At 55.0% G+C, this 22302-nt stretch overlaps 1 protein-coding gene across 9 annotated transcripts in view; it reads right to left on the reverse strand.

Moving 5' to 3' along the window:
- Positions 1-21079, reverse strand: part of Adcy6 (adenylate cyclase 6) — a 34874-nt gene extending 13795 nt beyond the window's left edge. For 3 of the 9 annotated variants that reach the window (XR_008220687.1, XM_052748842.1, XM_052748839.1), the window contains exons 1-20: positions 14505-15363; positions 11553-11702; positions 11028-11149; positions 10819-10930; positions 10523-10650; positions 9700-9858; positions 9482-9623; positions 9234-9362; positions 8920-8945; positions 8538-8685; positions 8193-8290; positions 7965-8052; positions 7659-7775; positions 7257-7415; positions 6788-6966; positions 5761-5796; positions 5547-5676; positions 4961-5224; positions 4069-4273; positions 3219-3343 (exon numbers count right to left, since the gene is read on the reverse strand). Coding sequence is in view for 8 of the 9 variants with exons in the window: in XM_052748842.1 (XP_052604802.1) it covers positions 3219-3343; positions 4069-4273; positions 4961-5224; positions 5547-5676; positions 5761-5796; positions 6788-6966; positions 7257-7415; positions 7659-7775; positions 7965-8052; positions 8193-8290; positions 8538-8685; positions 8920-8945; positions 9234-9362; positions 9482-9623; positions 9700-9858; positions 10523-10650; positions 10819-10930; positions 11028-11149; positions 11553-11702; positions 14505-15362 (3375 nt within the window). In the remaining variant the exon portion in view is untranslated. The other 6 variants (XM_052748843.1, XM_052748845.1, XM_052748840.1 and 3 more) reach the window with 6 other exon arrangements.
- Between the last annotated feature and the right edge of the window lie 1223 nt (positions 21080-22302).

The following is a 22302-nucleotide window of genomic DNA, read 5'->3' on the forward strand; positions in this document are numbered from 1 at the left end:
TCAACGATAAGACCTTCACTCTATACTGAGGAGGGCGCACGTTCTGGACGGAGAGCAAGGAGGGGTGATGATGGCCCAGTCCTCAGGCTGATGAGAAGCGGGAACGTCAGCGGGAACGGAGGGGGAGGAAGCACAATAAACAAACAGAACTAAAAGGCACCGCCTCACACTGGGTGTGGGAGGCCGGGGAGTTACCCCAGGGCCCCCCGACTCCTGCAAGAGCAGGTGTGTGAGGTTCCCGATGAGGCCAGATCTTGGTCGGAGAGGTGTGAAGGGGCCGGAACCCTGGAAGGACAGCCACACAGGTCTTGACCTAATGCCTGACAGGGGTCAGAGTAAACATCTGGGAAGACACATTTGTCCTCGTGGTGCTGAAAGACCCAGGGTGGTCACGCCCTCTGAAGACACTGCCGCTTTATCCCGACAGGCAGAAAAACCACAGGAAGCCATTAGGTTGCAGATGAGAGCAGCCCAGATAGATATCCCAGGGACGGACAAGAGCTGGCCAGCTGCGCCAGGCTTTGTCGATTCTGACCCCAACCCAGGGCCCAGAGAGTTGCAAACAACAGGACAGTTTCTTTCTTTTTTTTTTTTTTTTTTACAAAGAGTTTGATTTTATTGATATTTAAATATATTAAATATTTCACTGAAATACATGGTACACCACCCTCCCCCACTTCCACAGTGGTTGCATTTATAAAACCAAAGCCCATGGCCTCCCGTTACCCCAACACCTCCACCAACTGGTGAGGAAAGGGGCAACGGTGACTCGGGAAGGCCACGGCTGGCACTGTGGTACAGGGAGCCAGGGTGTGAACAGGCCCCTCCCCCTGGCAAGAAGCAAACAGATCACCCAAAGCTGAGCTCTTCCCATTCTGGCTTACTCACTCCCACCCCGATGGCATCAAGTAGTCCCTTCCTATCCGGGGATACAGCTTGGGGAGACGGAGGAATATTCTGTCTGGACCAGCTAATCCCTCTTCTCTGCCTCAGCTAATCAAGTGCCCAGTGGTCCATCAACTGGAACATGGAGGTTCCCAGGGAGGCAGTACCAAGCCAGAAACCAGGCCTCTGCAGAGAGCTAGTGCCAGAAGCATGAGCAAGGCAAAGCCTGCCCCTTCCATACCCCCACGAAACTCTTTCTGCTCTGCCTTCTCGTCGGCGTCTAAGACAAAGTGATCTTCAATCAGGACTGAGGCGTACGCCTCTGGCTTAAATAGGTACAGACAGACAACCAAGGCACCAACTAATTCAGCCCAGAGTCAAGGAGGCTGCAGGGGTCAAAGGCAGGCAGGACAGAAAGAGAACAGAGTCCAACCCTTGCAGGCTTCATGAGGATGGGAAGCCAGGACTGGAGTCTAGCCATGCTAGATTCAGGCTGAAGGCTTGGGAAAGCCGAGTTTAAATTTCCCAGCTCCATCCCCTAGTACCAAAATCTGGGTCCTCAGAGGGATCCCACACTACCCCAGTCAGAAAGTATACCACACCCCAAGACACAAGCTGAGGAACCCAGGGAGCGCCTGAGCCTCTACCTCAAACTTTCAAGAGTTCAAGTGCAAGACATTAAGAGGTGCTTGGGCCCCTGCCCTAGGCAGGGGGACAGTCATGCTGCACATGTGGCCCCCAAATGGCACTTAGGGATTTGGCACAAAAAGGACTCCTCTCCCCAGACCACTCTTCATTTTGCTACCAAACCCCGTCCCACTCCTGTGCAACCCGGGCATTTCTCTCCATCCCTTGAAACAGGAAACCCCGCCTTAACACAGAAGGCAGAGGTCCCCAGGAGGGAGGCAGCCCCAAGCGGGGAGCTGAGGAGCTGGAGCACACGGACACACAGAGACCTAGAAAACATACACACAAAAAAGCAACATGCACACACACAGCTACACAAATGCACAGGCCCTCCCTGGTGCCAGACTCAGGAGGCCAGGTTTGAGGTCAGGGTCATCTTCCTTGGAACCCTGACCCTTTTCTATTTGGCAATATAAGGGGTAGAGACGCTCCATGCCCCCTTGCCAGCAGACAGCAAGTGAGCATTCGGGCCGAGGGAGCTGACCCTGGCCACACTGGGGCCTCAGGTCAGTGTGGCGTTATCCTTCTTCCCTGGCCACCTGTACTCGGGCACCTGCAGGTGAACGTCCAGTTCCTGATCTTCCGATGTCCTCACACACAGGTTTGCTCTCTGGCTGGTTATTTTCACAGTACCAACGGGGCCAGATACCCCTTTCCCTGGAGCGTGCAGGAACTGAGGCTAAATCTGCGCTATCAGAGGTCCCTTTGTTCCCCTTTGGGGACAGATCACGGGACTAGGATTTGGCAAATGGAAACATTCCCCTGAAATGTGGTCAGAGCTAGGTCCCCACAGTACCTCCTTCCTCTGCCTTGTGCCTAGGAAGGAGACTTGGCTGGGGCTGGGAGTGCCCAGGACCAGTGCTGAGGGCACAGTCGAGCAAAGGCAAGCATGGAACAGGCATTCCTCATGCCCGCCCTAGTCTTCGTACAAAATAGTCCCAGGAAAAACAGGGGAAGGAATGACCCAGTCCTGAGCCTGTCGCCCAGACAGGGAAGCATAGTGAGTTGCCATTGGACCCTCTCATGCAGGAGGGCTTCCTGGCCTCTGCCGCCGCCCTCTCAGCTGTTTCTGCAAGCGAGGACAGCGAACAGCCCCTACTCCAGTTCAGAAAGTCACTTGGATAATCCTCTTGGTGTCCCCTCCTTCGCCATTTTGAAGGCAGACGAACACGGCCCAAGCACCCGCTGGGGTGGTCCCTTTTGCTGTCAGATCTGGAGGCCCAGTGGCCCCTGCGGCAGCTCCACCCAGCGAGCAGGAAGTCCACTCAATACCCACCTTGGTCCCTTCAGCTGAATCTCAGCTGCACTCTGCTAACTGCTGGGACCTCCATTGAGGAAGTAGGTGGTCATCTCCCCCTTACCCTTCACCTTGACCACCCCTCGACACTCCAGTTGGTAGCCCTTGGCAGCTAGAACCTGGTATAGGTCCGTGGTCACCTGGGGAAGTGGGAAGGGAGCCTGCTTAGCCTGGAATCCTCGATGCATTGGCAAGAAGCCCAGTAGGAATTCTCCATCAGGCCAGCTCCCCTCCCGCAGCCCCTACCCCAACAGCCACAGAAGAAAGTCACCCTGCCCCTATCCTGCAGAGAGACTTGTGAAAGCCCTCTAGACCCACACCCCTCCCAACCTGCATCACATCCCCTCACCTGTATTCGGTCAGGAACCCCTGTGCTGTCCATACGACTGGAGACATTCACTGTATTTCCCCAGATGTCATACTGTGGCTTCCGGGCCCCAATGACACCTGCCACAACTGGACCCATGTTCAACCCTGAAGTAGAGATAATAGCAAAAGTCGAGAGCAAGAGATTGAGGCTCTTGCTCAGGATCACTCCGAAATTCATCTTCCCCTGCATCTTGAGAAGGACCCAAAGGGGGAGGAAAAAAACGTGGAAAGGGGACGATTCTTCTGGTGGTTTAAAACAACAAAAGTCTGGGTGTGGCAGCTGAGGTAGCTCCCGAGTCCAGACAACTATTGCTGTACATGCTGGATGCATCTCTGTGTTCACTGCTCATACTGCTGCTACCCTCTTACAGACAAGATGTTGGGGTAACTAACTTCCCGAGCCTGTAAATAGAGCTGTGGGAAGTCAAGCCAGACTCCAGACCTATGCTATTAATCACTGCCTTCCACCAGTGCGTTCGAGAAGTGTCTCTATCAGACTGAGCACACACACAGATACCAGACAGCGGCCTTTAGACAAAGCTGCCTGCTAGTCCTCCAGCCTTCACCAAGTTCATCTCTGAGTGTTATTCTCATCTTAAAGCAGGGAGGAGGGTGCTTAATGTGAGAATTAAAACGCACTCAAAATATCTAGGACAAAACCCCAGCCCATGGAAGACTCAAAATAAATGGTCTTTGTCCTTAGTACCAGTCTTGACATGAGGGTGGGAGGCAAGATCTCTAAGGAATCCTGATGGAGAACCGGGGACCGTACCCAACCCATACCTTCAGCTTTACCCACAAATGTCCCAGAAAAACAGACAGGCCCTCACCGATCTTCATCTGGAAATTGTTGAAGGAGTGTTCGTTGATATGTTTCATCTGCTCCATAAGCCGCATGGCATAGTCTGCCAGGGCGGTGATGTGGGAGCGGCCCACCTGATCGTAGGTGCTGGCATTTAGCCCAGAGGCGGCCATGTAGGTGCTGCCGATCGTCTTGATCTTCTCCAGCTGCCGGAACCTCTCCTCACTGATGATCTGGACAATGGCGGGGGTGGGGTGGGGTGAGGGGGGGAGTGTCTGTCAAGCCAGACCCAGGTCTCTTCCAAGCTCACTCCTTGTCATGCCTCAGCTCTCTTCTCCTCCTCCCTCAATAGCCCCCACTGTCTGGGTGAGCCCCCCTTCCAACTGCTGTTCTCAGTGTAGGTCTGAGAAGCCAAGAAAACAGGGCACTTCAGGACCCTGGGCAAGGAACTGGGTGTACAGCTTCAGAAGGTTAACTGATGGTCCCCTGCAGCAGAAACACTCTGACGTGTTTTGGGGAACTGTGTCCCAGAGGGAGGGAGGGACTTTCCTCATAATAACAGACCATCCATCCCTGACCTGGGTGTTCAGGACAGTTCCTCACATTTTGCTCCCATTCTCACTGTTCAAGAGGTCATCTCGCTTGCTTGGTCTCATATGGACTTTCCCACAGCCTACCGTCTCCCTCTTCCATCACATCACCCGACACCTATCCTGCCATCCTCCTCCTAGACCCTCAAGTCCTCTTCTGATTCTCAACAAGGATGACCCCGCCCCACTGAGGCTGACCACCTTGCTGCCTCTGACAGGGCCAGGGACACTCACCCCATCTAATTCATGGCTTTTTCACCCCAAGTCTGCCCCATTTCCCTGGTCCCCGAATTGTCCCAACTCTGCCAGCACTAGCCAAGGAGCAAGCACCTCATCAAAGTCGGCGATGATCTCATTGAGCAGCCGCAGGCACTCGACGCCCTCGTTGTTGGCCTCCAGCTCCACGTAGAATTCAGAGAAGTTGGCAATGGAGGCGAACATGACGGCCACACATTCGCAGGACTGGTAGTAGAGCTCATCATTGCGGCGCTCTCGGGCCAGGAAGTGGGCAGCCACGTCCTTGGGCAGAATGTTATGCAGCAAGCGTCGGTTGTAGGCCTGCAGCTCCTCCATCTCCTCCTTCTCCCCTGTTGCCTGTGGGCACCACATCCGTCACCCACTGCCCAACATCCACAAGGGGCGGGCGCAGTGGCCAAGGTCTGAAGATGGGCATCAGAGGGAGCCACGTGGAGGAAGAAAGACCCGGGCACAGAAGGCCTACATGACAGGCAAAGGGGTGAAGGGGGCAGGGACAAGATGGGAGAGGGGACAGGAGATGTGGACACAGAGAAGGCATGGAACCAGGGTGGGCTTGGGCAGCCTCAGCCCTAGCCAGTTAGCAAGAGGCGCGTTTCTGGCTTGGCCTAGGCTCTGCCCCCAGGAGCCTCTCCCTCCCGCAGAGGTCCATCCGAATCACCTGGAGTTTCCAGAGGAAGTCCAGGCGTGCGGTTGACTCCACCTGCTGTGCATGCAGATACAGTGCCAGCGCAAAAACCAGCAGAATCACAGGGGTCATAAATTTGAGTGCCACCCTCCCTACAGCTGGGCTGAAAATAACCAAGAGGCCTGCTTGGTGTTTGTAGGAGACACCGACCAGCCCCCTCCATGGCTGTCTCAGAGCCCCCACTTACCAGTCCAGCCCATCAAAGGTCTCATTGGAGGAAGCCCTGGCAGGAAGATACAAAAGTCATTGGCTACTGGCTGCCAAAGGGACACTGGAGGGCCACAGAGACTCCCTCGATGAGCCCAGTCACTAATCCAGCCTGTGGGCAGAGCCTCTGCTCACATAAATTAGCCCAACGAGGGCAAAGGTTAAGCCTTTCCCGAGTAGGTGCTCCTCACCTAGCAGTTAAACAGGCCAGGACAAGTTGCTTCAAACCCTCGTCAGTGAAACAGGGGTCAGACCTAAGTACCACATCTGAAAGGTTCAGCACGTGCCAAGGATGTCATGAGGCTCCAGGAGCATTCGTTACTGTAATAGTCCCCACCGGCCTGAGATACAGGCCGTACTAACATTCACCGAGGAGAAAACTCAGGCTTAGAGAAGTTAACTCACTAAGGTTACAAAGCTAATGAGAAGCAGGCTGAGGACTTAAGCCCAGCAGGCCCCTACCATCCTTACCACAAACTACGGCCACCTATCACAAGGGGCCAGAAGGGTTGGCTTTTAGTCAGAGCTCTGCCCCCATGCAACACTATGAACTACACACGGTAAGACAGTGGGCAGAGCCGGGTGGTCATTGGGGGCACACCTTGAATCCCAGCACTCGGGAGGCAGAGTCAGGTGAATCTCTGTTGAGTTCAAGGCCAACCTGGCCTACAGAGTGAGATCCAGGAAAGGCGCCAAAACTACACAGAGAAACCCTGTCTCGAAAAACCAAAACCAAAACCCAGTGGGTAGGAAAGCACCAGGCAAATATGGGGATTTTTTTTTTTTTTTTTTTTTGGTCTAGCCTAAAGACCCAGGAATTTGTCACAACTGGAATTTTGGGGGGTAAATACCTAAGGTCACGTGCCAGGGGGAACTCTTCCCCCTCCCTTCCCTTTCTCCCACAAGTGAGTTGTACATCCCAAGGGCCTCCGTTCTGGAGACTCTCAGCCCAGAAGGGTCAGGAAGACAGACCTCTGAGGCACAGAAGGGGCTGAGAGTGAACTTACAAGCCATGGACACCAAGCAGCAGGTCATAGTTATCAAATATGGTGGCCGGGGGTCCCAGCAAGAGCAGCACCAAATAGACGAACCCCAAGACAAAGGTCATAGCCAGCTTGCCGATGCTGCTGATGTGCAGGAAGACCGAGCTGGCCAAGAGACTCAGCAGCATGTTTCCGACGAAGTACTGGGGGAGGGGATGACAGTAGAGGCTGTGTTGGGTGACGTCGGAGCGTTGGGCGCCCGGAGCAGGAAGAACCCTGCATCCCCCTGCCTCACTGACCTCCCCCACCACCTTCCAGCCCCAACTCTTTTTACAGCTCATGCCCAGCTACACAGAGGGGGGGCCCTGGTTACTCCTAGAGTTGGGGGAACGCTTTGAGTTCCTGGCTCTGGGGTGCCCATCACCAAGCCTGGCACAGAGGGGCTGGAAACTGTGTCAAAGCAACCCCCTCTGCCTGAACACTGCTCGGACACCTCAGGGAAGCTGCAGGTGGGTGCGGTGCCCTCACACAGGGGAGCATCCAGTCCTAGAGAGTAATTGAGCTGTTGTAGATGGCAGGCGGTGACATCCGCTGGGGTTAAATTCAGCATCCGGGCCGCGCAGGTCCTTATCGGGGTGTGATTGCAGGTGAACTGAAAAAGTTGGGTGTGCGTCAGGATAGCCAACGAGAGAAAGGGTTACAAGGGCTACACCTTATACCTTACGCCTTACACTTCACGGACTAGAATTCTCAGGGGTGACGAAAGAAAGGAGTAACGAAGAGTGAGAACAAGAATTGCCCCCGCCCCTGCCCCGGGACAGCAGGCTCCCCAAAGGCTGGAAACACTCTCAGTTCTCACAAAGTGCCTGGCATAGGGTGGAGATGGGAGAATTACCATGCTGGCGATGGCAGAGATGAACACGAGCAGAACTGAAAAGATGCCAACTGCCGTGCTGTGCGCCCGTGAGCGGACGATACTGCGGGACAGGCGCTGCAGGGCCTTGGGGAAGAACTTCGATAGCAAGAGACCAAGAGTTAGAAGCAGCCTTTGCTAAGAGGGAAGACCAGCCAAGAAGCGGGTCTAACAAGAGACATGCCCTCCTCCTCCTCTTCCTCCTCCTCCTCCTCCTCCTCCTCCTCCTCCCTCTTCCATGGGAACCCCCTCTTCACCCAACGGTCTCGGGGAAGTCCCCCTACTTACAGAGGCACAGGAGCACACGGCACAGATCAGCACAGTGACCAGCAACAGCAGGAAGATGCTGGCGTAGATCCCAAGCATTAGGGTGGAGCTGGAGCAGGACAAGGACCAGGGGAAATCAGCAAAGTCTGGGCATCCTTGTTCCCTCCCCCAGAACAGGTCTCAGAGACCAGTGGCTTGCACAGGGGGTTAGGAAAGTTGGGGATGTAGTGAAAGGGATAGGGGACTCACTGTGGGAATATGAGGAGCTGGATGAAACAGATAAAACAAAACACCAGAAGGGCGCAGGCGACGTAGGCTCCGAAGCGAGGGTCTACCTTCCGTGAATACTGAGGGAAGAGAGGAGAGGGAGCTGGGTGCTGGGTCCTGCCTTGGCAGCGATGGCATGGACAGCAAGAGCAGGGTACTCCCAGGGCCTTGTGGGGAACAGCTGGCCCGAGGTATATGAGCTGCCACCCGTGCGGTGGTCTCTTCCCACCCCCAACACGTCCTCCTGCTCCTTCAACTTGTGTTTAGCCTCCCAGCAAGGCCCTCCCTCCCTCCAGCCCTGTCCTTCGGCCCCTGTTTCCCCCAAACCTTCTTTTCAAGATCCTGTCTCTGGAAGGTGAGCAGGAACCGGCGCACGTGGTCCTTACGCAGTTGGTCGATGCTCCGGGCATCAATGGCACGGCCCAGGAACTCATCCACCTCATCTTCAGGGTTCAGAGCATCTTGGGCACCACGGCTGATAACAGGACACAGGTTTCACCGGGTGCATGAATAATGCCACGTGATAAGCAATGAGAAGGGCAAGGCTCCGGCAGCAGCCGGAGAAGGCGGCTATGTGAGCTATGTGTGTGGCACCTGCTCCTCCTACACACCATAAGAAATGGGAGGTCTCAGCTCCCCCAGCCCATCCCAGGCCACATACGCCTTCTCCCTCCCTCCCTGACCCGCCCCATCCCATAGACTAACTTACTTGTCTTTACTAGAATCATCAATGCCCTGGAAAAAGAAACAGAATGTGTGAGGGAGGAGAGACGCGAACCACGATCACCCCCAGTACCTTTCCTATTCTAATACTAGGTCGGGAGTATCTCCACGCACACTTCGGGAGACTTGTGGCCCTTTGGGTGAAACTATTCCCCCGCTTCCAATTTTAGAACACACACGTGGAGATGACAGCTATAGGAAGAAGGGGAACAGAACCTTCCCTCACTTTGAGGGAAACCACAAAATGAGACACACCCCCCCCCCCCCCCCCAGTCACAGTGCAGAGAGCGAGCCCCTCACCATCTGGCGGAACGCCTTGGAGTCCTTGGTCCGGGAGAAGGCACGGTCAGGCGCCCAGCGTGGCATCAGCCCTTCCATGGAGTTGGCACGTGTCCGCTGCAGCTTGGCCAGCATGGCCTTCTCCTCTTTCTGTGTGACCAGCATGAACGCAGGCTCAGAAGTGGAACCCCAAGAAGGCCTTTGCCAGCACCTCCCTGTTTAATTCTCTCCCTCCAGCCCCTCCCAGCATTCCTGCCCTGGCCCCTGACCCGTTTCTGGCTGGCGCCCAGGATGAGGAAGGTCTCGATGCACTGTTCCTTGAGGTACGCGTTGCGTTCACCACCGCGGCCTGGCTCCACCTCATAGTCCCCATTCAGGTACTGCAGCGTGGCCCGAGTGATGTGGATGCGACTGTATGGGGCCAGGAGGTGAGACCCTGGCTCTCCCACCCACCCACCCCTGCCACCAACTGGACCCTTCCACTTACCCGGCCCGGCCTCCAGCCTCCATGTGGTTGGCCAGGGTCACGTCATTGGACCACACATCAAACTGCCATTTCCTCAGGCCAAGGACGCCACAGTGCACACGTCCACTGTGGATGCCCACACGCATGTTCACGTTTACACCAGTCACTTCACGTACCAGCCTGGGGAGAGGCAACTCCAGATCAGTTCCAAGCTGTCTTCTCGTCCTCTAGTCAAGAACCCACGCTGAGGCCAGCAAGATGGCTCAGTGGTAAAGGCACCTTCTACCAAGCCTGACTACCTGAGTTTGGTCCCTGGGACCCACACAGTTGGAGAAAATTAACTCCAAGTTATCCTCTGACCAACATACATGCACCATGGCAGGTGCATCCACACCTACATACATACACAGAGTAAATAAATAAATGTGATTTTAAAAATTAAAAAAAAAAAATCCAAGCATCCCAGGCAAAGACAGAAGCAGAAGCAGGGGACAGGAGCACAGCTCTGACTAGACATGGGCAGGAGGATACCTGGGACTCAAGGACAAAGGCTTAAGAACTATGTACAACAGGGGCCACCGCTACCCTGTAGGACTGAGCTCTTGCCAGCCCCAGCCTGCTTGGCAGCTCCCTGAACCCTCCAGCAAGCAGGCTGGGGTCAGAAGGAGCACAGGGGTCTTCACACAGACCGGAGGAAGATCCACTCTCGCCCCAGTGCCCAGTGATAAATCCATCTCAAAGATAAAGAGCTACAAAGACAAGGGAAAATTCCTAAAGACACATCAGAGTAGGAGCAGCCTGGGAAGCCACAGATGCAGAAGGCCTGGGAAGGGGCATTACTTACGAAATGGCCTCGATCATGTCCACTCCCATCTCCACACAGCAGTGGGCATGGTCTGCCCGGGCTTCAGGCAGCCCTGACACACAGTAGTAACAGTCTCCTAAGATCTTGATCCTGAGACAGTGATTCTCCTAAAGAGGAAGAGGTGGAGGATCACCTTCACTCTCCTGATCACCCAGCACACCTGGCCCACCACCTTCAACGCAACCTCTGCCCCCCACATACACTCCCCCAACTGCCTCCAGCGATGCTGTGAGGTCATCACGGTTGGCACTGTCCCCAGTCCCCAGCACCCTCACCGCAGCCAGCTTGTCAAACCGGGCAAAGAGCTCGTTCAAGGTCATGACCAGTTCCTGCGCAGTGCACTGGGAGGCCAGGCTGGTGAAGCCCTCAATGTCCGCAAATAGGATGCTGTGGACAACAGCAGAAGAGAGATGGGCCTCGTAGCCCTCGAGGACTCTTTGACACCCGGCAACCCTGTTGGCACTGTCCCCTCTCCCCATTCTACCTGACATTATCGTGCTTCTGGATGTAGATCTTATGGAACATCATGTCTTCTTTTTTTGTGTTGATGTCTTCTTTCATCTCCATGGCAACATGCTGGGGCAACACCGATAGCAGCAGCCGTTCCTAGACCAGTGGTTTCAACCACTACTACCTCTTTGCTTTCCATTTTGATCCTTCTTGTTCCTTCCACATTCTCAGAGCCCTACCATATCTCTGTGACCTAAGCATCCCTTCTGGACCTTGGCCTGACGCTGCCTAACACTGCCCTCAGAAGTCATCCGTCCCTAGCTCTCCAATCTCCACTCAATGCAGTCTCCCTCCCCGCCACCCCGCCCCACCTCATGCGCTCCTGAATACTCCCTCCCACCCTTGAACAGGACAGGACTCCCAGGGGCCTGTGTGATGCACAGTCCTTGGGGACCATTCACACTGCGTTCCATAGCCACAGACAAGGCGCGGGTCTGACCTACAAGGTACTGGGGGGGGAAGAGAAAGGAATGCCCCAGCTGAGGGAAGTGGCCCCCACCTGCTGGCGATTCTCATGTTGCAGGTGCAGCCGAGCCTGGATGTAACCTCGGGTCTCCTGAAAGGCTTGGCGCTGAGACACTTCAGCAGGGTAGTGTGTGCAGATGCCGATGACGTTGGTGCAGAGAAAGAGCACCACGTTAGCACCGAGCTGTAGGAGGGTGGCACAGGTAGATGAATGACCATCTCCCCAGCACCCATGCATCCACACACCCACGCACACTAGCTCCTGGGCTCTCTCAGGACATACGACATACGGTGAGCAGGAAACAAAGCCCTGCACTCTGTTTGTCCCCAAGCTGTGCCATCCCTGTGACACACTGTTCCTCCCTAGAGATCTCCAGATCCCAGCCTGCCTAGATCACTCTTTGACCAGAAAGATGAGCTGTTCACAGCTTCAGAAGCAGGAACACTAACCACAGCCACATAGGTTACGGTCCTAGCCTCAGTACCCTGTAATCTCCTGCCCCACAAACAATGCTGACAAAAGACAAGTGTTCCTTCTGCATGCGGCTCTCCTCATAGCGAAGCACCAAGGAGGTCCGAGCTTCCCATCCACTTCTGGGTAAACCAGGTGAACCAGGACAAGTCACTTCCTCTATCTGGGCCTCCATTTACTCAACTATAGCCCAAACAAGAGGGATAATACCTCTAAAGCCTCCCCTACACCAGATTGAATAATAAGAATGACCACTATTGAGTTTTGTTGTTACTGTTGTTGAATTTTTGAGATAGGGTCTCACTATGTGACATTACAGGCTGGCCTCAAACTCACGGCAATCCTCCTGCCTCAGATTCCCAAGCGATAGGGTCGCAGGTGTAAGCCGCTATTACTGTTGTTATTATAGTTGCCAGTTTGCTGGCCACCTGCAATGTCTAGGATCCTAAGGATGCGTTCCATATATTAACTGATGGATTTCTCACAAGTCTATGAATAAGGTAACAGTATCCTACTTCACAGTTGTGCGAGTCAAACACGAAGGAGCCCAGTTACTTGCCCAAGAGCCCGCAGTTGGTTATAGCTGGCATGAGACTGGAATCCTGGACAATCAGACTCCAGAGCCTTTGTCCCACCCCCACTGTCTGATATAATCCACTCCTGAAGGCCAGTCTCAGAGCACAGGCTTGGCAGCCATCAATTTGACTAGTAGGAAGAACGCATGGCCACCCCTACCACCAAGTATGATTCTCCTCCTCCTCCCTCTCCCCTCTTCCTCCTCCTCCCTCTCCCCGCCTCCAACTCTTACACACATACTCCATCAAGGCCTCATGCCTAAGCCCCCACCCTCAGCACAGCCAGTCCTAAATCAGTCAGCAGAACTGACTGGAGAGCAAGTCCAAGGGAAGCCCGTCTCAGTGTTGCTGGAGACTCAGGGGTTAACGTGGCACTGGGACTCCACCCAAGCTCCACGGGGCAGGGCTATGGTTAGGGAGAGGAGAGGGAATGCACACCAACTGCCCTGAACCAGAACGAGCCCTGCAGACTTGGACAGGACTTCGATTCCTCCGTGTAAAACTGAGGCCTGGCTAACTCCGAGCTCTTAGCCCCAGCACTGACCCCGCTAGCACTGGCCTTCGGCTGCCCTCCCTGTCCACGCAGCTCCCAGAGCGCCTATGCAGAACTTCCCCTCTCGGTAGCAGGGGTGAAGAGGGGGCAGTCTATCTCCCTTGGGGGCTTCTAAGAATAGCCCCCAGTGGGGGAGTAGGAGGGGGCAATCCAGGCAACTTCCCTTCCTGGTCCCAGGAGCCCAAGAGGAAAATGTGAGTCACAGTGGAGGGAAGGGGAAGAGGGGTGAGGGACTGAAATAACTCTCTACACACATATCCCTATCTACCGTGAGAAAAAATGGATGCCAAGGCTCTGGAGGTGACCCTAGCCTAACCAATGTCACTGCTCAGCATGTCTCAACGAGTGGGTCAGGAAGACGAGTTCTCCCTATGAACACGAGTCGGGCTGGATCTGGGAAGGGACTGACCAAGGAGGCTACAGGTCCCTGCTCCATGCAGAAACACAGGCCCCGGTGGGCACATGAGACCCAGAAGCTCTCCGTTCCCAGAAGCTGAATGGGCAGCCACAGCCCCACAGATGGGTGCAAGCAGCACAATTGTCTCTACCATCCCCGGAATGCATCTGCAGAGACCCCACGGGGTGAAACTGAAGCCAAGCACCCTGGGGAGGTAGGAGGCTGGCAGTTCCGGGGCCTCCCAGGCTCAGCCTCCCCCATCAGGCACTGGGCTGGGCCCTGGGCACCAGGCCAGCTGAGAGCAGAGAAGAGCCACACACCCACCTTCTGGCAAGTCCGGCACAAGTGGGGGAAGGGAGGCCCTACTCCTAAGCTTCTCCCCTAGAACAGCAGTTCTCCCCAAATCCTCACTTCACAGGCAGCCTAGAAGAGAATACCTAGGACCTAGCACAGGTAGATAGGTCTGGCCCTTTAAGAGGTCTGACACTGCCCGGTGGGCTCTTGCTGCACCACAAACTAGCTATAAAGGTACTTTTAAAAGGTATGTTCTGTTCTAGGCCAAGAAAGGCATCATGCCAGAGCACCCCAGCTTCTCACCCCAGGAGCCCAAGAAGAACTTGCTCTCTGTTTGTGAGGCCATGGTGGGCTACGGGCTGCAGCCTTTGGCAAGGAGAAGGGGCCTTTGCCTGTGGAAGTGTCATTAACCACCTACAGCTGCTTCCCTTGGGGGGGCTGACACCAACCAGAGCTTGAGTCTCGGGGGTCAACAAGAGGTCAGAGATGCAAGGTCTGCACATAGCCTATCTGCAGACTACACTAATTTTACTGACCTAGGCCAAAGAGGTAAAGACTGGCCTATTGGTGACACACTACGGACCTGTCCAAGCAGAGGCCAACCCCTGAAACCCCAGCCTGATAGATCCAGACATCTCCCAACTCAGCAAGTCCCCCTCCCGCTCCTCCCCAGTGCACCCTACGTCGGCACCTACCTGCTTCCAGAGGAAGGGATCACCACGGTTGAGCTGCCAGGCCAAAATCAAATGCAAGGTGGAAAGGCCCAGGCCACTGAGCACTGCGGCGCGCATGCGGATGGGAAGGAGCGTGTAGGTGATGTAGACGAAGAACACGGGGCACCAGAGGCCTGCTGAGGGGCTGTGTGGGCTGGCCGCGAGGGTACCCCCGACTTGCACAGCTGCTAGGATGCCCAGAACCACGTAGCTCACCACCCACATGGAGTCCTGGCGGAAGCTATGCCGGTTACACACTACCATGAGCGCCACGAAAAGGGTGGCGGCACAGGTCAGCAGGGCCACGTAAGCAGGCTGAGGCTGGGCGGGTGCAGCGTGGAAGGCCAAGAGTACGGCTGTGAGGAGGACGAGCACTGCCATGAGGAGTGTGAGGCTGCTCTGGTTCATCTGGAAGAAGTACCGCTGGTACAGGCGCTCCAGCTTGGCCGAGCGGAACTGCTTAGACTGGAAAACCTGCACCACACGGTGCCAGCAGGACCGACTGCTCCTAGGCGATGTATCTGGTGCCACTTCAGCCATCCCCAGCGGCGGTGACACCTCAGTGTCATCAAAACCCAAGGCCACGGACCGCAGCCCCAGCTCCATCCCCCTGCCTGGGCCAGCCCTCCTGATGAAGGCCTCATCCTGCCAGGGGCACCGAGCGTGAGCCGCAGGAGTGGGGCTGGGTGGCTCTGCATCCTTAAGGCAGCTCATGTAGCGGGGTGCGCAGAAGCCACTGGCCCGAGTCCCATGGCGTGGGCGCTTCTGCCCGTTGCGTTCGCCCCAAGCTGTCTTCCGTTCATCCACTTTGGGAACCAGGAGGCCACTAAACCATGACATGCTGCCGGGAGGAAGGACATGGGTATTAATACCACCGTTGTGGCCACAGCCACCATAGTAGCTTATTCCCTGAGCATTTCCTACAGCTCTGTTCTCTATGCCCCACATCCTGATAAAACTATCCTGAGGTGGCAGCAGCCTTCCCGCTCAACAGGTAAGGAACTGGGACATAGAGAGGTGGAAAAGACACAGCCACCATACAAGTAAAAGAACCAAGATCCTGAGGGTTGGAGAGACGGCTCAGAGGTTAAGAGTACTGTCTGCTCTCCCGAAGGACCCAGGGTTCAATTCCCAGCTCATAGCTGTCCATGGCTCAGTTCCAGGAGATCCAACACCCTCACCCAGACATACATACAGGCAAAATACCAATGCACATAAAAGTAAATTTTAAAAATTAAAAAAAAAAAGAAAAGAAAAAGCAAGATTCTAAGCTTGACTAGCCTGCAAAGCCAGTACACCTAATTTACCCTAATGTTAATACTGTTGTTGTTTTTTTGTTTGTTTGTTTGTTTTTGGTTTTTCGAGACAGGGTTTCTTTGTGCAGCCTTAGCTGTCCTGGAACTCACTCTGTAGACCAGGCTGGCCTCAAACTCACAGAGATCCACCTGCCCCAGCCTCTGTCTCCTGAGAACCGGGGTTAAAGGCGTGCACCACCACCCAACAGTACTGACTTCATCACCACAAACCAGGGTACCCATGTCAAGGACAAAGAGAAAAACACATTTGACAGACAGACATGAGGACAAGAACCATGTAGTACCAGTTGGGCCACTGGTGCCCCAATGGGGCCTGAACTTCTAATTTTTTCTGCAGAAGCCAAAGAAAGCCTTGGATTTCAGTATGACATCTCCCAGTTTTTAAATGTTATTAATTGATGTATGTTTTACAACGTTACATACAAGCCAAATAAATCCTGTCAATGGAATGAGTTCTACTTTGAACTGCCAATTGATGACCTCTATACAAAAAGCACTCTCTTTCCACATCCTTCCTTATCACACACACACACGTGTACATACACAAGCACACACATACACTTCAGCAAGCTAAATTCAATTTCTCCCACAGGTCACAGCTCAAGTGTTATTTCCTCAGGGAAGACCTCCCAGCCCCACCCACCCCTAGACCAAGTTTGGTCTAGTTTCACTTCTGTTCATTTCCTCCACAGTACTTATTGTCATTTATAATTAAATCATTCCTTGTTTAATAGATGCCTCTGTCCCTAGGACTCTAAGCTCTATGAGAGTAGGAACTACACATATTTTGATCAGCACTTTATCTCCAAAGCCAGGTATTAGGTCTGGCTAACAGTAGGTACTCAATAAATATATGACCAAAAAAAAAAAGACAAGAAGAAAGGTGGGCTGGGCATGGAGTGGAGTTTGGTATCAGATGCTTGTCTAGACCGCACAAGGCCTCGGCTCCCATGCTTAGTATGACAGGTAAAGAGATGGGGAGACAATAGGGAAGCTTGAGGGCATGGGCGCTATGGGGTGGCCAACATCCAGTAACCGCTAATAATGACAATCCTCATCTTCCTCACGGCACCTGCTTGTCCGTTGTTCCCACGTACCCGAGCTCAGCCCAGACCAGCATGCTGGTACTCACTGTTCCCATCCCGAACAAGAGCTCCTTCAGGTCACAGCCCAAGTCCCTTATCAGCACGCCTCTTACCACCCTTTGAAAATAGCAACTCCCTTTCCTGGGGCTCCCTATCTCTCTTCCCAGCTTTATAATTTTTCTCCCTCCATGGCTCTTATCAGCAACGGCCATTCTATAATTTTTCTTATTTGTTCAATTGTCTGTCACTCCTAACTGGAATGCCAACTCGGTGAAGGCAAGGATTTGGGCATGGTTTTGTCTTGTGTGTGTGTGTGTGTGTGTGTGTGTGTGTACGCATACTGTGGTGTCTGCCACTCCTACATGTTTGCTGAGTGGATGGACGGCCGTTAGCTAGATTATATTTTCTCTCTGTCACAAACTTTCAAGAGCTTTTCACATGCTTGATTTCATCTGAATTTCCATCTTCACCAAAAGCCTGTGAAGCTGGTCCTAAGACCATGGGCAGAGGGCGAGGGTGGCGGGGTGGGGTGGGGGGGGTGGGGTGGAGAGACCAGGACAGATTTGAGAAAAACGAAAGGTGATGAACAAGACAATTTTCTATGGCCTACCCACGTAGAGACCCTGGACAACCGAATCAGTCTTGGATCCTAAATTCCCGGGAAGGACAAGACAAGCCTTGGACCGGCATGGATGACTCCATAACAACCACCTTACCATGTGTCCTGGCTGAGCATGAACGCAGTGTCATCCATGGATGACACCACCACCCAGGTCATACTCCTCCATACCCGCAGGGCACCCCGAGGGGCCCCTTGTACTTACACCCACTGAGCTGACAGCACTGACATTTGTACTCACTAGGGAACTAGAGAGCTGGCTCACACAGCACCTGCCCCAGGTGGCCACAGAACCAGACACTGGGAGAGAAGAACAACACTCCGAGCAGCTGCTGGGGGGCGGGAGGGGGGGCCGAAAGCAGAACCTGAGCTGGGGACTTCTCTGCACTCCATCTCTGGGTCTCCCTCGGCCAAGTTCTGCCAGGGTCCTTTCTACAGCCACAGGGTAGCATGCCCTTCAACTTCTTAATGCCAACAGCACCATCTTGAAGGACAAATAAATCAGAAGTACAAGACTTCTGGTCAGGCTGGCATTTGGAAAAGGTCACCAAAGAAACCCTATTCAAAACACTTCACTGGAAGCATGATCTTTGGCACAAGACCAGGTTTCACACCGTAAAGGGATTTGCCATCGGGCTGGGACAAGCTAGCCACCTGCCCGCCCCCTGCTCTCAGTCTCTTCCCCTGAAAGGTGGGAGTGGAATGGTCCTGATGAGAGAATCAAACACTCCCTGCCATGTCGTACACTATAAATATTAGTTCTCCCCACCTTACAAACCTTTGAGTGCAAAGCTCCGCCAGTGTCCAAGAGATGGAAAGACAATAGTCATGAGCAAGGAGAACATGTACCCCTGCGGCCAATCAGATGCCTGGTTCTATTAGACCCTATGTCCCCTGCTGTCAGTCTCCAGGGCTGCTGGAGACAGAACACAGAGTGCAGTTTACCACTGTGCACCGCCCCACTCCACACACCATGACATTTTGCTTCCGCCTCCTCCCATTCTCCAGTCCCCTTCCCCGCTCTTATCTACCACCCGCCCAGGTCTCTGTTCCCAAAGGACCTGTTTCTGGCCATGTTCCCAGCCCCTGGAAGCACATCCTAGCATCTGGCTCATACCCCCAGAGGAAGGGGCAGACACTATCAGAGATATGGATGACCCTTGGAGAACATGCTGACTCCCCACGGGGATAGCTTCAGAGCTCTGCAACTGTGCAACTATCCCATCCTGGGCCCTCCTCAGGCACTGCCCACCCTGGAGAACTTGCGGGCTAGTCTAGCAGGAAACCAGAAGGCATTGTTCCAAGCCACAAAATGTCTCTATATGTTTCCCCCCCCAACCCTCCCTGTTCCGGGACCCCTCCCCATGAATTCCAAAAGCGCAGACCATGTCCCTCTTCTGCCCTCGGGCTCTTGAGCCTTATGCCTGGTCCTCTGACCTCCCCGTCCCCTGAGGCCTGGTCCCTCTGCTCTCTCTCACAGATCTGCTGTTCCATACACAATCAGCTCCCACAGCCAAAGTCATGTCCATTTAGCGCCAAGTCCCGTAGTCCCAGGCCCAGCAGCGTCTCCCAGACCTCAAGTCCCTCCCAAATCCTGATCCTTCAGCCTGCGACCAGGGTCTGGAAGCCAAGGCTTCGCCTCAAGAATGGCTCTGCCCACTCTTTCGCCCAACCCTCCTCCTGGCCACCTCTCAGCCACCTCATCCCCAGGGTCTATCTGCCTCTGCCCTGGTTGGCAAAATGGTTTAAAAGACTTCAGAAAGTTCACATAGAAGGATTGTGCCCAGGGGAAGGCCCGACACTCACCATGCTGGAACCCAGCCCTCTCAATATCCAGGCCTTTCCAGATGCAGAGGAACCTCCCCAGGGCCTGTAGGTTCAGCACAGCCTACCCCAGCCCTGGTTCTCCCTAAGGACCAAAGAAGGCTCCCATAGCCAGTTCCAACCATACAATTCCCCCTCAGGCCCTCTGGCTACAGAGACACTCTGGGGACACAGGTACACGGAAAGACTCTGCCACCACCTAGTCCCACCTCTGGCTTTTCAGTCAGGCCGCTGGGCCTACTCTGAATAAAGTCTGCCCACACCACACCACACCCCTGCCCACCCCGCAACAGGCCTTGGGGAAGTAGGCACTGATCCTACCCTCTCATTCCAAAGGTTCAGGGTGAGGGCAGGGAAGGGGCCTCCCTCTCCTCTCAGCGCTGTCTCAAACACTCCAAACTCACCCCCTCCCATCCCCATGCCAACCTCAGGGGGCATCTCCTCCCCTCGTGCATGCCTTCTTCTCCGCTTCTCTGGGCAAGCCTGAAAACTCTGGCGAGGGCAGGAAGGAAAGCTCAGTGGCGTGGGGCGAGGGTGGGAGCCTCCAGCCCGGCCCGAGGAGCCCCAGGTTCCCACCTCCTCCAGCACTTCTCAGGCACCCCGCAAACTGCCCAGACTCCCCTGCGATCGCTTCGAGAGCCTCGCCGGAGCCCGCTCCCCCGCGCTCACCTGCCGGGGGTCGGCGCCTGCCCCGGCTCGCCGCCCCGCCGCGCCCGCGGGCTCCGGCCGGCCGGCCGGCCGTCCCGCCGTGCTGCTCCGTGCCCGCGCGTCCCTGCTGTCCCGCCCGCCGCGCGGCAGAGCCTCCGGCCCTCGCCCCCTCCCTTGTTGTCCAGCGCAGCCGCCCTCTACCCCGGATCCAGAAGTCCCCTCCCCGCCGGCTCCCGGACTCCCCGCCTTAAAGGCACAAGCTCCTTTTGTCTGGGCACCCCCTCCCCCTCCCAGAGGCGGGGGCACAGCTGCCCACTCCCCTCGCCCGGACCCGAGTCGGGTGAGCGAGGCCAGAGCCCCGCGCGCCCCCTCCCCTGTCCGCCGCGTCCTCCCCGGGTCTCCGCCGAACAAGCGGCCACTGTTCTGGGCTCCAGACCCCGCGGGAGGGTCGGTGCGCCCGCCCCGCGCTCCCGCCTCCACCCAGGGCGGCATCCTGCAGGGTGCCCTCCGCCCTCACCCGGGGGTCCGCGGAGGCCGGCGAAGCCACCCACTGGCTGTGAAGGTGCCCGCCCCGCCCAGAAGGGTCGGCTTCTTTCCTGTCGGGGTGCCCTGCGCCCCCTCCTCACCCCACCTTCCTCCCATCCCCAGCCCCCACCGCGCCCGCTCGCCCTCCCTTTCCACCGCGGCCCCGCTCCCTCCGGCGGGAGCTGAGTTTAATAATTAATTAAGATTTCATTCCACAAGGCGCCAGGTGTGTGCGCCTGGCACCCGCTCGCCCGCACCCCACTTCTTTCCGCTTCCCCAACCCTCTGGGGCGCCGGGCCCGCCGCAAACCTGCTGCACCCAGAACCGGATCGGGCCGCGGGCAGGGGCATTCTCGGTGCCGCCCTCTGGCCCCACGCTCTCTAGGGCAGCCCTTCCCCCCCACCCCACCCCCCGCACCTGCCAACTGGCAGAGTCCCTCCCCCGGCACCTTTTACCCAAAGGGTTGTGCTTCTTTGATGTGGGGGGCTGGGGTGCATTGCCAGGTTCATGAACTGAAAAATTGTTCCGGGATGTTTATTTATTTCCCTTGCAAGCAGCTGCCCAAGTTACCTGGGAGATGGGAAAATCATGTGAAAGCTACTTTAACCCTTTGAGGGGTAGAGTGGTGGAACCAGGAAGGAGAGATTCCCGGGATGTAGGTGAATTGGCTTAAGCTTGCCTTTGAGTCCCTCTCCAATCTCTCAGCCAGACCTGTAGCTGCCCCGAAACTCAGGCGAGCTCTCCCTACATTCTTGGTCCTTCAAGGCCTAACTGTCGACCATTCCAGGGAACCATCTGGGGTTCCTAAGCCCAAAATGTTTGCGGTAAGGAAGAGGTCCTTGCACTGATCCTGGTTTAGTGGCACACACACACACACACACACACACACACACACACACACACACACACACACACACATACACACATACACACGCCTTTAATCCCAGCTCTAGGGAGGCGGAGTCAGACTATCACTGTGAGTTCAAGGCTAGCCTGTTCTTACATAGAGAGTTCCAGGACAGCCAGAGCTGCATAAAGAAACTCTGTCTCAAAAACAAACAAACAAAAAACTACCGTGGAAAGAACATCCCTTACTCTCTTGGAGCCTCACCCTCCTGCTCTTTTTCGATCTTTCTCACAGGAGTCTCGGGTTTAGATAGGAAAGTACTGGTTGTAATGTTTGAAAAAGAAGATGAGAGCCGGGCGGTGGTGGCGCACGCCTTTAATCCCAGCACTCGGGAGGCAGAGCCAGGTGGATCTCTGTGAGTTCGAGGCCAGCCTGGGCTACCAAGTGAGTTCCAGGAAAGGCGCAAAGCTACACAGAGAAACCCTGTCTCGAAAAGCCAAAAAAAAAAAAAAAAAAAAAAAAAAAAGAAAAAGAAGATGAGAAGTTGAGGGGCTGGAGATGGGTCAGTTAACAAGCCCTTGCTCCTCTTCCAGAGCATCTGAGTTTGGTTCCTAGCATTTATTCCAGATCCAAGGGACCCAGCACCCTCTTCTGGCCTCACAGGCACTGGAACACTCATACACACAAATTAAAATAGATATTTCTTTTTAATGAGAAAGTGGTTGCCTATTCTGCCATATGTGTTCTCAATTGGAAGGACTGGCCAGTGACTTAACTTTTGAGGTCTCTGACTGACATCAGGCAGCTAGGGGTTCCACCACTGTCAAGATTCACTTCCCATCCGAATCAGGAGGAACCTACTACTCACCTTTTTAAAATAATGTAGCTTGGGAAGTGCAATAGGCATTTGAGATAG

This window comes from Peromyscus californicus, unplaced genomic scaffold (assembly GCF_007827085.1).
Source record: "Peromyscus californicus insignis strain IS unplaced genomic scaffold, ASM782708v3 Scaffold_20__1_contigs__length_68692818, whole genome shotgun sequence".
NCBI lineage: Eukaryota > Metazoa > Chordata > Mammalia > Rodentia > Cricetidae > Peromyscus > Peromyscus californicus.